Source organism: Canis aureus, chromosome 15 (genome assembly GCF_053574225.1).
Source record: "Canis aureus isolate CA01 chromosome 15, VMU_Caureus_v.1.0, whole genome shotgun sequence".
In the NCBI taxonomy this organism is placed as follows: domain Eukaryota; kingdom Metazoa; phylum Chordata; class Mammalia; order Carnivora; family Canidae; genus Canis; species Canis aureus.
The window spans coordinates 13,216,810-13,234,880 of NC_135625.1; the positions used below are offsets into that span (position 1 = coordinate 13,216,810).

Genomic DNA, 18,071 nt, shown 5'->3' on the forward strand with positions numbered 1-18,071 from the left:
CTGCTTCTCCCTCTGCCTGTGTCTCTGCCTCTCTCTCTCTCTCTCTCTGTGTTTGTCTCTCATGAATAAATAAAATCTTAAAAAAAAAAAAAAGAGTAGGACTTTATCAGAGCTCTTAAAGGCATTTTGTATAACAATAAATAGTCAATTAAGAATTCCAGGTGGGAAATCATGATTTACGGTTGTGTCCAAAAATCAGGGTTGGTTTTATTGTGTTCTTACTAAATATTAATTAGATATCTCATGGGAAGCAGTTTTTACCTGTAGGGAAGTAATACAAAGCTAGGTTTCTTTTTCTTCATGATAGATTAGCTGATCGATACGGTGTTTTAGTAGAGAGCGTTGAGAAATTCTAGAGGGATACGCATGTGAGGTAAATGTAAAATTTTTCTCATTGTCCTTTCCGTGTTCTAGTTGCTGCCTAAGTCTTTTCTCCTACCAACCCCCCACCCCCTGTTTGGTTGAATAAAAATATCTGAGTCCGGCTTTGGGACGAGTACCACTTAGCCACTTCCTTAAAACATTCTTTGAGAAATGCTTCCTAGCAGTTATGCCAACCATTTTTAGTGAGTTGAAACAACAACGACAACAGCAAGAACACAACTCTGATTCTAAATACAAACGTTTATTTGTTATTTCTGTCTTTAATAGCAATCAGCAGGACACAGTTGGAAATGTCGTATTCTAGAGAGTTAGGTCTGGTACACATTTGGGTGTTAATGGTTATAAGAATTTCTAAAATACGCAGAACGCGTAAGAACAAGACGACAGTCAACTGTGTTAATGAGGAACTTTGAACGCTCTTTTGTAGCAGTTTGCCCAGGAGAGACACTACAATCAGGTGGCCGTCTAGCAGGGGGGACCATGTGGCTAGGAAGTCTGAAGAGCAGTGGGCGTGCGTGGTCTGTACGCTGCTCAATAGGCCGTCTTCGAAGACGTGTGATGCTTGCCTGACTTCCAGGCCTACCGGTAAGCCTGAAATTCTGATTCTGAGTGCATTCCGCTTCAAAGAGGGCTAATTATACAAAGGTATATATCTTGTTCCATCTTGATATTTCATAAGTAAGTAAAATGCTCTCTTTCTGAAAGGTTTAAAGGAATTGCCAGCCTTTGCATGTAAACCACGCTAATATTCTGTTGAGCCCTTTTTTTTTTTCAATAGGGAAGGAAGACATGCTTGTGCTAAAAGAGTATGTGCCTTTGTATCTCAAAAAACCGAGATGATCACATCTGTTCTCTTCTATTTCTAATGAATTATTCAATAAAGCTTTTGTTTTATGCAGATTTCAGCAACTTTTAAGTTTGTTATTCAGTCCAAGTGCTTCGTAAACTGAAAGGGAGGATTTCTATAAGAATATCGTTGCAGGTGGAATAGAAAAATGCTGAATTTTTTCTCTTCTTTATCCTTCCTACCCCTTGTTATTAAAATCTTTACCCAGACAATTGTACTGATTTCATTGAAATCCTTCAAAATAACTCTTTACAGCTCCCAATTTCATGTGTTCAGAGAAAGTAAAACCTCCGAGAGAGCCCGTGATTAAGAACCAGCTCATTGACGCAGCTTCTATTGTGTTCCCAAAGTGTTCTTTCTTCCTTCAATTAGAGATGAGAAAGTTCATTCTTGACTTGCGGACCCCACATTGTGCTAGCTGTCACACTGGGTTTTGTTCTCTGGGCCAGAAAGGCGGGCCTGGCTCCACTCACAGCTTTGCTGGAAGGGATGGCGCCTCCTGTTTCGGGATCTTTCGGCAGAAAGCCCTCAGAAAAACCACAGTCTTAGGTCTCCACCTTCATTTCAACTGAAATGCCTTTTTGCATCTCATTAACTATTTTCTTGCTGTTTTTCTAAGTACAAAAGACTACAATTTAGAACATATTACAGTACGGATTCCAAACTCCTGGGATGCTTTGTTAAAACTTTTTTTTTTTTTTTTTGGAAGATTCTATTTATTTATTTGACAGCGAGCGAGCACAAGCAGGGGAAGTGGCTGACAGAGGGAGAGGGAGAAGCGGGCTGGGCAGGGGGCCTGACGCGGGCTCCATCCCAGGACTCAGAGATCATGACCTGAGCTGAAGGCAGATGCATAGCTGATGGAGCCACCCAGGGGCTCCTATTGAAACATTTTTAATTGATCTTAAGTCTTTGTAATTCAACTTTGCTTAATTTTACTAAGCCTTTCTCTTTACTGTGTCATTCACAGAAACATTCCTGATAATCTAGAGTTGGGTCTCTAACCGCTGATCTAAAGCTTCATGGCATAGCACGGCTTAATATGCTTTAATGTTTAAAGCCATGCTTTAATATGCTGCCTCATAGTAACAAAACTGATAGCTGAATGACCTTTAAATGGTTAAACCCCCCAGGAGGAAGCAAATACAAATCTTTGTTAAACCCACCTCGGAGCCTCTCTGAGTTGTTGAAATTTTGCTCTTTATGTAATACTTCGTTTCCTAGCAAGAAGTTGGCTAACCCTAAATTGTCCAAACTGTGTATTATTCCTTCTAGGTATTCACTATCATGAGTGAGTAAGTTTTAATTATATCAAAAGATGTTTCAGGACGCCTGGGTGGCTCAGTGGTTGAGCCTCCACCTTTGGCTCAGGTCATGATCCCGGGGTCTTGAGATCGAGTCACACATCGGGCTCCCTGCATGGAGCCTGCTTCTCCCTCTGCCTCTCTCTGCCTCTCTCTCTGAGTCTCTCATGAATAAATTCTTTAAAAAATAAAAAATAATAAGATGTTTCAGGTAGTCAATATATTACAAATACATATTACAAATGTGTATTTCAGATAGCCAATATATTATTGGAACACTGCTCAATTACGTCTCTCTCCTCCCAGACTTAGCCATCAAGAATGAAGACAATTCTATTGGCTTTACCAACTTAGTGAAATATCCTTGTAATAGCTTTGGAAAACCGAGTACAGAAGTGAAGATCAACAGGAAAACAGCCTTTGGAACTACAACCCTCGTCATGGTCGATTTCAGCAATAAATCCAGTGGTCTGGAAAGAAAAACAAGCCAAAACCAGATACTGGATGGAGAATTTCAAAACCCTCCTCGGACTAACGTTTGTTCTAGTGATGATCCACTTCACCCTTCCAAGGAGAGAACAAACCGTACCCCTCAACCATCTGACAAAGTAAATGTATCGCCTGCGGTCTGCGCTCAGTCTAAATTATTTAGTCCAGCATACAAAAAATTGAAAACAACCCACCCCTCATCACTAGACCTCAAAAGTGCTCACCCTGGGTTTTCTAACAGGTATGATAACTTCTAACCTTGATCCTGAAAAGTATGTGCTTTCAGTTTTAAGAAGACAGGAAGTCATCCGCTGCTAAAGAAATGACATAGATTTTGAAAGGTAAACCAGACCTGCAAAGGTGATTATGATAGCTTATTTCCCTCACTTCCTCTAGCTTAGAATGTTCGAAAGGGGAAGAGAATGAAAACAGAACCTTCCACCGCTGTTTGTAAAAAGTGATTTTATTCTGACTGCACCTGTCTACAGTTCAATACGGAATATTCGGAAAATATTGGAAAGTGTAAAGAAAAATGTTTAAATCCCCCATAATCCCACCTGATATCAATCACCACTGTTAGCATTCTTTTTTTTTTTTTTTTTTAATATTTCCTTCCAAAGAAAGATCGTTCTTCTAAAAGGGAGACTTAACTCATGGCAGTTTAGCAAGTGTCTTCTCTTCTCAAGGGAGGGATCGGAGATACCTTTAGTGACAACGCTGCTCAAGAATGTGGCTTTATCTCAGTAGCCCTGTTGGGGGTGAGGCTGGTGTTGGTTTCAGCCCACAAGGCCCAGAGAACACGTGTGCTGCTTTTGTATCTGAACTTGAAACGTTGTCCTTTTGATGAGTAAATACTAGCAGACCAGATGTGTTTCCTGTTTCGAGACTATGAGCTTCACATCTAGGAGAAGCCCCTCTTCCCCCCAGTTGCTGTCACCACAGATACAGCAGTGTTAATAAACAGCGTCACCCCTTCTCTTAGGACTCTTGGCAGCGCCTGAAACTACCTGTCCATGCTGCCTTGCTTAGACCCTCTCTCTGGGCGTCCTGACCCTCACAACCTGATATTAGGCTTCCTTCAGACAGAGACATCATTCCACAGTTTTCTTTTCCTGGCTTTTTTTGTTTCTTTTCCTTCGGAAAGCAGGTGCCTTCTACATTTCTACAGGAAGTGGAGGTGGAGGGTCTTCTTCTCGTGGGTCTTTCCTCACCAGTGGGAGACAGGCAGAAAAGAGTTGGTGTGAGTGGGATATACAGTGATCGTGGGGTACGGGGCAGCGGGTTGCATTATTTACTATCTTCTCCCCAGATGGGCTGTGTCTTTGTTGAGGGGAAGATTCTTCCCTCAGGCAACAAGATGGGCGACCAGCTGGGGCACCATCCCAGCCCAGCCTCTAGGAACCTTTAGAGCTTGTTTCGTAATTCTGAGTCAGTGTGTGGTCAATAGATGCCTTTGTCTTGAGTCTCCTACCCCAACTCTAAGTTTGCTGGCACTTAGTCTTGATGATTTATCTACTTGGCTGATTTCTCAAAAAAATCTTGTTCCCAATCATTTATAATAACTGCTTTAGCTTTTGTCCATAATACTCAGAAATGCTAGACATTTGAATTAAGCCTTGGAGGTCCAAGCGTTTACCTGACCAGATAGGGACACTACCTCTACACTTTAATCCTAACTAACGTCTAATGAACCCCAATCCAAGGTCACGAGGAGCTAGGGTCGGGAGCGTCTGAGCTGGGAGGCTGTTAGAAAACTCACTGTTGAAGTCTTTTCTGTTCCATAGCGTCGGTGGAAAGAAGTAGACATGAGCATTTTAAAAGTGTTGTGGCATTCGTTGGACCTAGATGAAGTATCTTGGCATATTTTTATTTCCTCAAGTGCTTTGTAGGAAAATCTCAGACAATTTAACTAATGAATTAGGGATTTAAAAAAACATTAATGTAACCTTAAATTTAAATGATTTCTTCATAAGCCATTAGTAATAGGGTCATATGATTAATCACGGCGCACAGCATTACTTAGAAACACTGCAGCCTGGGTATGTGTTGAATATAAGAACCCCAGGACTGAGACTCTAAAATCAATCAAGATCAACTAGCAGAATAAATGTCAAGTGATGAAATACATTCACCCAGCAGCCCTTCTGCACCCAGCTACTTTACAAGGAATAAATTGCAAATTACTGTCATTTATTTCATTTTTCTCCTTGTCTGGCAGCTACAGTGTTCATCTTGCGGACAAGATGCCGAGCAGAAGCTCACAACATAATACGAGTAAAGCAGGTGGTCCACTCAGAGGATTTATAGCCAGTTTATTTCTTTTCCCTTAATAATTATATGGTAATTAATTCGCCTTTTATTCTCTTAATTACTGATCTCATCACCACATGATACGTGCTGTGGTGATGAGGCCTATTTTCAGATTGGTCTTTGGATACACTTGAATTTTATCCAGCTACTGGATTATAAATGAGATCATTGAACCGGTTCTTAAGCAGTTCAGAATGACTGCTAGAAACAGTTTTAGGTCTTTGATCCAATTACTGTAAATACAGAGCAAAACACAGTGGTATGTATTCAAGGAATATACATGGGTTTTACCTTAAGGCTTCTCCAGAGCTGAGCAGATGAGGAAATAAAACTGACAGAGGCATGACGTTGTCTCACGTCTGCTGCGTCGGGGTTGGCCGACTCTCCCTCCAACACCCGGGAAGCACCGACCCCCTCGTTATGGGCCTTCCTGTCACCTGTGGGGTCTTCAGCCCCTAAAGACTCTAGAACTACTGGGGACCATCTAGGAGGTCACTGAACCTCTGTTTCATTTCTTGAAATACCACTGAGCTCCGAAATCTACATTCAGTGAGACGGATTCGTTCAAAAAATTTTAGGCAGTGTTTTTAATGTAATGAATCACCCTATCTGTAAAATAAGTTAAACCATGATAAATTGATCATTGGAAACCGTCCATATAAAAGTTACAGACTTGTGCATGGTCATGTCCCCTTTCCTGATAATAGTTTTTATCTGATCTCTGTTCAATGATCTTTATTTATTAGTTAATGAGTATTTCTTTAGAACCTATTAGGCATCAAGCATTGCTCACTTCTCTTTTACTTTATCATTGGCAGGGCCAAATCCAGCCCACCACCTGTTTGTTTGTTTGTTTTTAAAGATTTTATGTATTTATTCATGAAAGAAAGAGAGAGGCAGAGTCACAGGCAGAGGGAGAAGTAGGCTCCTTGAGGGGAGCCTGATGTGGGACTCGATCCTGAGACCATGGGATCACGCCCTGAGCCAGGGGCAGGTGCTCAACCACTGAGCCACCCAGTCCCAGGCCACCACCTGTTTTTATAAATAAAGTTTTTTTTGGAACACGTTCCAATCCCATTGGCTTATGTATGTTCTATGGCTGCTTTTCATGTTACAACGGCAGAGCTGAGTTCTTGCAGCAGAGACTGTGAAGACCCATGAGCTAAAAATATGTGCCATCTGAATAGATTTGTCAACCCCTGACCTATTGTATTTATTAATAGGCCATTTATAATCCACTGTTAATATTCAAAGTGATGGTCCTAGTTATCCAAGTCAAACTATTTTGCGTGCTAAGTTTACCTAAGAAAATGCTCTGCTACGTTTTAGAAAGTTTTTAAATAATGATGGAAACAAAGAGGAACCAAGATGTCCCCAATTAATCAGAACATTTAATTATCCTGGATAATGTTTTCTATCATAAAATTAAGATTAGCCATGCATATTTAGAGTTGATGTGATCACAGGTGGCATCAATATCCTGGTTACATTAACTTAGTGCCTCACAAGTTAATGTGCATATGAATCACCCGGGAATCTTGTTAACATCCAGGTTCTAATGCTGCAGAGGATCTGAGGCAGGGTGGGTAATCCTTGTGTTTCCAAGGCTCAACCAGGTAATGCCATGCTTTTGGTCAGCGGACCACACTCTGAGTACCAGGGAGGTGGACATTTTTGTCTTTACCTTATACCAAGTAAGAAATGGAATGAAAGAAACGAGGAACCCAAGGGGGACACTGTGGTTTCCCCCACACACACCTTAATCCTACCTGCCCAGCACTGCTCTCCAGGAAAGCTTTACTAGTAAGGGAATTTAAACCTCTCTTGGGTATTCAGAGCCCTGGGGATTTCTAGGTTGAGGCAAATGGGTTAGAAAACCTTCAGCTAATGTTATCGAAGGCAGCCACCTTCAAAATAATATAAAAAACTGTTTGCAGGCATGCATTTTTTTCTGTAAGAAAGCATCATTTCACTCCTTTCTGTTAATATTCTTTAGACTTTTTTTCTTTCTCTTAACCGTTTTGTTTTTTTGTTTTTGACATGTCTTGCCTTTTCTATACCGTCTACATATTTAGCTTCTCTTGAAGGTTTTAGTATGGCCTGTCTCGGTAGAGCATTGGTGAAAAGGAGGGGATGTGAGAAAGACAAGCCTGTGCTTTCTGCTTTGCTATTTCTGGATGGTATCGCCTGATTCTAAAATACCAGCTACCGTCCCCCCCTCTGAAAAAGGTAGCCACAGAAGAGTTGCTGGCAAAATATTTAACTGTAAGGATTTCCTTGGCAATGTCTACTGCATCAACAGCTTCAGAAACTACCCTCAGAATATTCGAGTTAATGTAAAGCAATGTATTTGAGCGTCTGTTTTATAAGTGATTTTAAAGCAATTTCAGCACAAACAAGACCTCATATGTCAATTATACCTGAATACACCTGGAAAGAAAAAATACCTCAAACTCTGAACATTTCAATTAGATAAGATACCTTGAGGCATCATTGTAGGAACAGGTATATGAAGAATGTCGTGGAGGGAGCAAGAGAAAGGGGAAATATTTATGATTTTTAAGTATTTTTCAAGATTATTTAAGAACAATATTTTATTCCATCCTAGAAATTTTTTAATAATGATATTCTAACCAAAAAAAAAAAAAGTGAGAAAGGATGAATCTTTTTATCGTGAAAAAGTTTTAAAATAGGGATATTAAGGGGAAGGGCTTTTGGTTTTAATTAATGCGAGCTCTTTTTCTCTTCAACTGGTTTATTAAAAAGACTAATTCTTATAAAGGCATTATTAAAAATATGCAAAATATGAAAAAAATTTTAAATAATCATGAAGCTCCTCTACCAAGAGAAAATTCTGCTTCTCCAGCTACCATAGAAGCTCGGTTTCTGACCTTTGACCACTGTTTGGAAGAATAACTTGCAGATACTCTTGATCCTAATTGTGGGGGAGAAGAAAGCTTCCCCAGTAGCTTTCCCAAATACACACTTCCACACTTTGCCAGGCAGCCTGTGCCTTGCTGAAATATGATTGCAACCATTAGATGTAGCCTTGATCAAATAGAAAATTGCCTTTAAAACGGACGATAGAAAGGGTGATCTCTTTGGCCTTGTCAGAGCCATCGATGAGAGTTTGCCAGCGATGAGAAAATAATTAGAGAAGACTGTCATTCTAGTTACTTCAGGGGGCAGAGAGCAGTTGGACTTGAGAATATTTTAGTGGAGATAAAAGATGCCACCGCGTAATACTGAATAAGGGAGGAACCACATGTCACCAATGAGAAGTCAGTAAGTGGATGGACATGGACATTACAGCCATTTTTGTTCTTTAGAAATTTTAATTGTGTGCTCTGGATGCACAGGTAACTTTGGAAGTAAATTGGGATTGCCTGGGAAAACCACAAATTAAAAAGATGTCGCAGAGTGTGCAATGAGGTACAGCTGACCATGGTCCACTGTTCAGTACCATGTCTTCGTACAAGCGGAATTCTGGTGGGGGGTGGGGGCGGCTAGGAATGATCCCTTTAGCATGGTTACCCCGTAGTAACTTTGTAACCTGTCATTACAGTGAACCTAGAATTAATATGACAGATGGAGCTTGTGTGTTAAATGCCGACAGTCCTCGCTGCAGTAAACACAACCGCCTCTGTGCTCTCCGAATTGTGCGGAAGGATGGCGACAACAAGGGCAGGCGGTTTTATGCTTGTTCTCTACCTAGAGAAGCACAGTGTGGGTTTTTCCAGGTATGCATGAGATTTTTCCAGCTTACTCTTGTGCAATTGAAGACTACCGTTATTAAAATGTAGTAAATAGTTGGGGGCCACTTGGGTGGCTCAGGGGGTTAAGGGTCTGACTCTTGATTTTGGCACAGGGTCCTGAGCTCAGTCCTCAAGTTGGGGCTTAAGATTCTCTTTCTCCCTCTGCCCCTCCTCCCTGCTTCTCTAGAGGAAAAAAAAAAGGAATAAATAGTGGTCTTTTTTTCCAGTTTCACCTTTAAATTTTATTTTCCTTTTCACCTTTATTTATTGTTTTATTTTATTTTAAATACTTTATTTATTCATGAGAATACACACAGAGAGAGAGAGAGAGAGGCAGAGACGTAAGCAGAGGGAGAAGCAGGCTCCCTGTGGGGAGCCCGATGCAGGACACAACCCCAGGACCCTAGGATCACAACCTGAGCTGAAGGCAGATGCTCAACCACTGAGCCACCCAGGTGTCCCTCTTTTTCATCTTGAAATTTCAAATAGCCATTTGACACTTCAGTCCAAAGCCTGAGCGTTGAAGGACTTAAAATTCAAAGAGCTTTGTCCAAAAAAGAAAAACTAATCAAATAATAGCTGTTAGATGATTCTAGTGTGTCACATGCATAACCACAAGTGCAGGTTTGTCACCCTTGGTTTATAAAGATAGAAAGATAGGGAGTGATTTACCCAGGTGGCAACTAAACCATGATACAAACACTCTTCCTAACTTCTGCTACAAAAGTTTGGTTTATGCACTGGATAGAAGGACACAGGAGAAATAGTTTGCAGACCTTGGGTTTACAGTAAACTCTGTGAATCCGATTGCACAAGCTTGCACGCTGACAGTGTAAGTATAGGATGGCTCTGCCCTCCTCGCAGATCTGTGAGTGTGTCCCTGGAAGTGAAGATGGGACGGGACACTAGAATCTAGAGTCCTTCCTCCTCTGGCTCACCATCTGTGTTTCTCAGGGTGTGAGCCTCTCATTATGCAATTATGTAATTCTGATGTTTAAAGATACATTTTTGTCTAACTGTTGCATCTGGTACATAACTGAGAAAAAAAAAGAAAGAAAATACTGATCTGTTTTAGTGCTGGAGCAAAATTTTGGGGGTTGAGCTTGCTGAGAGAGAAAATCTCTGTCTCCAGGGGGCTGTCTTCCTAAGAAAGTTTCCAGGGAGAACGGGATGATGACTTTGGGTCTTACCCCCTGCGAACATGTGACTCCATCCTGCTGAACTGACGCATTTCCTCCTCAAGGAGCTTTTGGGGGTGTAATGAAGAAAGGATTAGGTGGCAAATTAATAATATCACAGCCTGCTCTAAAAGCTCCCGGAGGCCAAAATTTATAAGAATAATACAGTGGAATCTGCTTAAATTTATCATGCAATTCTGCATCGGATTCTTTCCTAAGAGATGAAGGAAGTTTAGTATTAAAATCATAGCAGATCTTTGATCTTCATCATTTTCACTAAAACAGATTGATAGCAGAAATATTGGTGATTGCTTTACAGCAAGATTCTGATCATTTCCAGATACTTGCCATAAAGAGGAAAGAATAAGCATGCCTTGAGACCAAGAGAAACTCGGAATTATGGCAGTTTTCTGTTTGACTCAAGCCCATTTGTAGGAGAGATGCGTCTTATAGGATCTAGGCTTTTCTAAGGGCAAGAACTGATGGCTTGTGTCGATTTTACAACGTCAGATTAGCAGTAGCAGGGAACATGGGGTGTGCTGACCACATGCCCCCAGGCTCGGCCTGTGCCTATTCCTAACCTGCACCTAAACTCTGCAATCCTTCTGTTTTCACCCTATAGTGGGCAGATCTGTCCTTCCCACTCTGCGACCATGGCAAACGCTCTGTCATGAGAACGGTGTTGAAGATTGGACCTAATAACGGAAAGAATTTTTTTGTCTGTCCTCTTGAGAAGGCAAAGCAGTGCAATTTTTTCCAGTGGGCAGAAAACGGACCAGGAATAAAAATTATTCCAGGATGCTAATATTTTCTCCTTCAGTGGGATATCTGACATTTAATTTCTTCACACTGTATATAATGTTTTGTCCCCGTTTTGTTCAATGGAAAGATTGTAGACTATCTGTGGCACATTTTATAGTTATTGCAATATTTGAGAGCCGTTCATTTTTTCTTAATGCGTGCCATCTTTCCATTCTATGGCTATTTTTTTGCCTTGATGAAGGCTCTGTGTGTTTCATCAGATGTACAGTGTATTCTGTTTATCGTGTATAATGCATTTAGTAATGACAATAAAGTATTTTTAGTGCGCTATTGGTCTCTCGTAACTTCTTTGGGGAAGCAATGATTTATTTTTATTTTATTTTTTATTTTTTTAAGGGGAGGGGGATCCCTGGGTGGCGCAGCGGTTTGGCGCCTGCCTTTGGCCCAGGGCGCGATCCCGGAGACCCGGGATCGAATCCCACGTCGGGCTCCCGGTGCATGGAGCCTGCTTCTCCCTCTGCCTGTGTCTCTGCCTCTCTCTCTCTCTCTCTGTGACTATCATAAATAAATAAAAATTAAAAAAAAAATTTTTAAGGGGAGGACTGCATAGTCCAGTGAAATAGCCAAGTCTTCTATCTACAATGAGTAACCTTCTCAGGTATCACTCCTCTTCATAGCATATGATTAAAGTACTTATTTTCTTAAGTGAAATTTAAGGAAATGAGATCTCCTTCATGGGAAAGGACATTTGCTTTTTTTTTTTTTAATTCTATTCAACATCCAGTTCCCATTACATGCTAGAGATAAGCCAAACACTTCGAGAATTCAACTGCATTTTCAGAGAAACCTATGGGGATCCAGAATATGAAAGTAACATTTAGGAGCAGAGGTCGTCTGTATGTCTTTAAAAGGGAAGTTGATTTCAATTTTTCTGATCTTGATTTTAATATTTAAAATTAATTTTTAAAAACAAGTCCATTTAAAATGCTTGATAATGTGGTATTTTAAAAAAATTTATCATTTTAAAGTCCTTTTTTTGGTACCCTCCTCCAAAATTTAGCAGGGGTAACTATATAATCATTCACCCAAAGGAAAGGAAAACCTCACTCTTACGTCATTTCTACACGTTTGTGGTAAATTCCACTCAGAGGTGGTTCAGTCTATTAAAAAGATATTTAGAAAAGGACAGCAGAGAAGATGGCTTGACCCCCCCCACCCCCATTCTGAGTTGTCCATGCAGAGGTCTCAGAGTTATCCGCATATGACATTCTCAGCAAGGCCAGAGCATATGTGATCATCTATCTGCATTTGAACTCTACCTTGAAGAGACCAAATTGGAACCAACCCAAGATCTGTAACCCCAACCCCAAGAGCTCAACAGGACAATGACTACAAGGCAGGCCCGGAACTGGGCTGGACCACTGGTGAGCTTGGCTGACCTGGTGTGAATTTACACAGGGTGCACGTGCAGAACGAGACTGCAGACTCCTGGTGCCACAAGGAGGGGAAGGCCCATCTCAAGTGAGGCCTCCATCAGAGAGCAAATTAATGCCAAGGAAATATAGGCAAATGAAATGCAATCAATTCCAGCATGATACTTTTAGATACTTACCAGATAGGAAATATGCAGGATCTGTATGAAGAAAATTCTACTGAGAAGCATCAAAGAACGGGATGGATAGATAAAACAGGATCTTGCTTGGAAAGAGTGGATGTTTGAAACATGGCATTGGTTCGACCCTCATTCTGCGTTTTGACTGTATTTCCCTTCCAGACCTCAAGGAGGCTTCTGTGTCCATTGTGGGTCAAGCTCTAAGTGAACCCTGCTCTAGACTCTGGGCAACCGGATGACTGGGTTCTGCACACACTCAAAGACGACACTGGAGAGCCAACCACAGCAGGCAGATTCTGGAGAGGTGAGAGGTTTGGGAGGACAGACCAGCTGAGGTAACCTCCCATGTTTTACAGTTTATAGTCTCACCCTGAGGGCAGAACAACGTGAGAACCAAGCAGGCTGGCCAGAGTCTGACAGAAAAGGAGCCCAAAGAGGCCTCGGTCAGTCTGAGCAACCACAGCCACTGGGGATGGGGAGGGGAAAGAGGAGACCTAAGAGGGGGAGCCCCGGGGTCCAGTGCTTAAACTCTTTCCTGGCCCTCGCCTGACCCCTGAACACAGAGCAGCAAAAGACAGAAGAACCCAACCAAGATCTGACCCACTGCCTGAGAGGATTCGCAGTTTGAATCCAACCAAACTAATTGCTGGTAGAGACAAAACCATCAACACGCTCTAAAGGAAAACACCAAACCCAGACCCTCCTCCATGTGATATTCAGGGTTCCACCCAAATTATGCAATGTAAGAGGAACCAGAATAACGTGACCCGATTTCAGAGAAAAGACCAACAACGGAGACCAACTCCAAGATGACCGAGAAATGGGAATTAGCCAACACGGATTTTAAAGCAGCTATTAGGACTCTGCCCGTTGAAGGCACTGCCAACGGCACGCGATGCCAGGCAGGAAAGCACACGGGGAAGAAGCAATACAGAAAACCCGTAAAGGCAAATATCCAAAGCATTATGAGATATGTTCTATTTCCCCTGGTTTCTTTGCAATACATGGGGCTGTCGAAAGCAAGATAGCGCAACATCGACTTGTGAGGTGCGTAACGTGTGTAGCTCCGATGCTACAGTGCAGGGATGGGAGGTGGAAGGGGCTCTAAGATTGCAGCTTGTCTACATTTTATGAGAAATGGATCCATCTTATCTCAATTGCCAGATGTCAGGTATGTAGATGTAATACCTACTACTTTCCAACCACTATTTATTCCAGTATTTTCTCAGCCCCACCCCCGGGCCCCTCTCCCTCTGAGAACCCAGGACACATATGGCTTACTTTGATTACTACAGTCCCAGACTCTGTCCCCTGCTGTCTTCACGGGCGAGACCACCCAGCGAACTGGATTATTTCAGTCGTGGAGCTATTCAGTCCTGTAATTTCCACCTGGTTCTTTTGTATAACTTCTGTTTGTTGAGATTTTCCAGTTTTTTAAATTGCTGTCAAGAGAACTTATCATTGATTCTGGAAGCATTTGGAAAATCCTGGTTGGATAATCCAAACATCTGATTCGCCTCGTTATTGACACCAGCACAGTGTCTTTTCTTCTTTCGATCGTGGCTTCCCTGGTTTGGGGCATGACAGGTGATCTTTTATTATATCCTGGATATTTGGTTATTGTGTTAGGAAACTCTAGAGACTATTTAAGTCTTTTCTTTTAGCACATTGTTGTTCCACTCAGATCGAATGTGTAGTTTCTGGTGTGTAGGGGCTTGGGTCCCAGGGATAGTGTAGGTCACGGAGCCCTTGCCATGTGGTTCTGGTCTGCATCCCCCCTGCTCTCGCCGTGGCTTCTGCTTAGTGCTCCTGGTGCCGTCCCAGGCAGAGAGGAGACTCCCTGGGCTGCCTGGGGCTTCAAAGCCACCCTCTGCGGGGGGGGGGGGGGGGGGCACGGGTGAAGCCTGATGGTTCCAGGTGGAAGGAAGCAGGTGCCATGCCTTGCCCCATGGCAACAACATGCATGTCCCCAGCAGCAGGACCAGGACAGGGTGTCCCGGCCTTTGGGAGCCTGCTGGTTATCACTGTGCTGACCTTCGGGATGTGATTCGTTGTCTCCTGCTCTTCGTCTCTGTGGGGTTTATTTGCCTGTTTCTTGGTATTTCAGACCAAAATCGTGTGAACACGAAGGCTTCCAAGGCTGGGGGTTGGGGGGGGGGCACTGAAAATGAGGGTAGGAGGTAAAGTGAGGAAGATGGTTTTAGGAGCCACTGTTTCTTGGGCCCTTCTTTTGTGACAGCTTCTGTCATTTCCCTGGAGCATTTCGTTTAATCCTCTTGACCACCCATGAAATAGGCTTTATTATCATTATTGTTACTTCTAATTTTCCAGTTTAGGAAACCTTCGTGTAGGTGAAGTCAGAGAGGTGTCTGTCTGCATCACGCAGGCTGTGGTTTGAATGAGGTTTGCATAGCACTAAAGCCCCTGCTCTGAAATAAGCTGTTCTCCTTTCTGTGTATTAAAGGAAAGTGCTGTTCTCAGAACCGCAGGTCTTAAATCTGTATGAATATGAAAATAATCATTATGTTAATTTTTTCCCCGAAAAATTTATCCCATGAAATGGGCAATGTTAAAATGTCTATAAATTTGTTTGAAATTTCTGTTGCCTTCTATTGCTTTTAGTTAATTTGCATTAATTTTTTAATCCATTATTTTCACGTACTTTCTAAAGGCACCTGTCATTGCATGCTCCAAGGCCCCGTGATTAGCAAGTTGATGTGTGAAATGAAAGAATAAATGTTCGGATGAGTTTCCCAAAAGATGGATAACCTCTGTCTCTTTGTCTGTCTTTGCAGGACTTGCTGCCTCTTCTGGAGCTTTCCACAGAGTGTCTCATGTTATGTTACTTGTCCTATCTGCATTTCCTAATGTTCCCCTCTTTGAGGGATGTCACATAGCCCTTCTTTGTTTTTCACAGAATCATACAAGCTTTGGGCCTTGCACACAGTAGAAACTCGGTAAGTATCTGTTGAATTTAGTAGATAAAAGTTTAATATAATGTCAGTCTCCTGATTATATTTAACCTTGTTACCACTACTCAAATATGAATGCACTTAAATGTCATTGAACAGAGTGCTGCTCGTTTATTATGAAAGAGAAAGAAATTCCTCAGTGTCTAAAAGCTGTTAAATCTTTCTAGTAATTTAAATGAAAATTTCTCTCTCTCTCACCCTCTCTGTGGCATTCTGTAGATATCTGTTTGCAAATGGACAGGCCCATACTAATCAGATCAAAGGGTATGTATTCCTAGAAAAGGAAAGAAAAAAGATAAAAAATAATGCTGCCTTCCTGCAACACTGTATTTAATAACATAGAGATGAAAAAATGTGACCACAACTCCCAATGCCCATGAGTTCGAACCTTGTCATTTTATAGGAAACCCCACCAACTGGTTTAAATGACTTCTTCCCTTTGAATCCATCTAGTCTCTATCCAGCACCTACTATGTGAAAAAAAAAATCAGTAGGATGTTAGGTTTAAAGAAGAGCTTGCCAGTCTGTGAGAGAGAAAAATTATGAGGGATAATAGCCCTAGAACCAAGGGGCAGAAAGTGCAGTGAGGGAGAGCTCGCACACGTCTGACGCGTGAGCTAGAAGAGTTTCGGCAGAGAGACAGCAATGGGAGTTCCACCTCGGTGAAGATGCGCACACGCAGAAGGGCATTTCCGGCAGTCGGCTCAGCATATGCAAAGATATCTAAGCAACAGAACAGGGAATGTGTGGGGAATAGCAAATAGTCCTGTTTGGCGTGAAAAGTGTCTGTGAAGGAAAAGTATGTACAAGATGAAAAATCTCTAAAGGAAGCCTTACTTCCACTTCAGTGCTACACATGGATTTTCTAAGATGGGCCACTTCTTTGTTGCAAGGATGTAAAAATAAGTAAGTCCCTGCCTCCCCTGCAGGAGCCGGTGGGCAGAGAGCTGGCCGGTGCACGCTGGGACCTGTGCTAGATGACCGATGCACGCTTTTGAACAAATGAAGAGGAAGCTATTCTTCAGGCATCATGGGCAACTGTAGGTATAGTGTCAAATTACTATATTCTGGAATAAGATGGAGTTCTTAAGACCGCTAGTTCAAAGACCTGCCCTTTCCTTTCCCTTGACCTTGACCATGTGACCCTGAACATGATATTTTATTAAGCTTTGGCCACTGAGTGCTAAGTCCCAGTTAACTCGTCAGTGAAATCATGGAAACCACAAGACCACCCCGCAGCACCGTTTTGAGGGTAACGTGCTGTAAGCATCTAAAGGTCTTGTTAGCCCAGCACTTGGTTAAAAAAACTCAAGTTGGTTTCATTATCTTTATGGTCTACAGTAGGTACTCTGCATACTACTACAACCACAACTATTCTGGGAAGTTTCAGAGAGGAAAGAGCAGTGCCAGTGGTCTTACAGAGGGATTTGCATTTCACATGTGTGAGGGCCAGAGGAAGTACATGCTGTGTCTGGGGAACAGGGAGCCCAGAGCTTCAAAAAAGGGCAAATGTTAGGAAGGAGATGCTGGGGTGAGTTTTATGCTTCCCGTGATAGCTCAAGAAGAATGTTAATTCACGAAGGAAATCCAAGGTTTCAGAGAAATCCAGGCATGTATTACATTCTAGATGGAAATCTATAAACCCAATAAGGAATGTAAATCACTGTCAATACAATTTTAGGCCTGTTTCTTTGACGGCAGAAGAGACTCAGCTTTAAGGGTGCCTCCGTGGGTCTCTGTTAAGTGTCTGCCTTCTGCTCAGGTCATGATCTCAGGTTCTGGGTGGAGCCCTGCGTCCTGTCCCCCTTGATCAGCAAGGAGACTGCTTCTCCTCTGCCCCTCCCCCTGCTCATGCTCTCTCTCTCTCTCTCTCTGAAGTAAATAGAAAAAAAAAAAAAAAAGGACATGACTTTAAGGTCATGGAAGCACTACGCACATAGTGTTTGTGGAAAGCAGGCCATAGGATTGTACTGTGTCACCCAGAGCCATGGACCCAAACAGCCCACCGGGTCCCGTTCATTGAAATCTACTTTGAAAGGGGTCAGCCGAGTGCTAAGCAAGGCACGGAGCAGACAGGATGGAAAGATCCTGTTCTTGGAAGTTGCAGAAGGAAAGCCCAGAGTTTGGGGGTTGGAACACTTTCTACTTATTATTTGGATCCTGTGGGCTCCTCTCCGGGAAGAGCAGCAAGAGAGGAAGAAGACAGGACATTTGAAGGAGTCGAAGAAATGCAAACGTGATGATAGAAAGAAAAAAAAAATAGGGCTTGTGAAACAGCAAGGGAAAGAGGAAGAGCCGCCAAAAACATCAGTATGGACATGTTGCATCCGTGTTGGCAGTCAGAGATGCAAATAGATGGAGAGTCGACCAAAGAACAGCCTTCTAAATTTTTAAAAGTAGCTTTTTGGACTAAACACGATCATAAAATGCAGAACTGCAGAGCAAATTAGCTGTGTCG

At 42.2% G+C, this 18,071-nt stretch overlaps 1 protein-coding gene and 1 long non-coding RNA gene across 23 annotated transcripts in view; both read left to right on the forward strand.

Moving 5' to 3' along the window:
• The window catches only part of NEIL3 (nei like DNA glycosylase 3), an 85,502-nt gene extending 72,377 nt beyond the window's left edge, over window positions 1-13,125 (forward strand). For 19 of the 22 annotated variants that reach the window (XM_077848628.1, XM_077848626.1, XM_077848614.1 and 16 more), the window contains 4 exons: window positions 812-969; window positions 2,842-3,265; window positions 8,900-9,074; window positions 10,890-11,359. In XM_077848628.1, coding sequence (XP_077704754.1) covers window positions 812-969; window positions 2,842-3,265; window positions 8,900-9,074; window positions 10,890-11,072 — 940 coding nt within the window. In that variant the 3' untranslated portion in view covers window positions 11,073-11,359. Of the gene's footprint in view, window positions 1-811; window positions 970-2,841; window positions 3,266-5,242; window positions 5,365-8,899; window positions 9,075-10,889; window positions 11,360-12,803 lie in introns of those variants that run through there. The other 3 variants (XM_077848617.1, XM_077848618.1, XM_077848609.1) reach the window with 3 other exon arrangements.
• A 1,490-nt stretch (window positions 13,126-14,615) lies between these two features.
• LOC144283940 (uncharacterized) lies at window positions 14,616-17,514 on the forward strand. Its single transcript, XR_013352428.1, has 2 exons — window positions 14,616-15,598; window positions 16,543-17,514. It is a non-coding gene; the product is annotated as an uncharacterized LOC144283940 (long non-coding RNA).
• The last annotated feature ends 557 nt before the right edge of the window (window positions 17,515-18,071 follow it).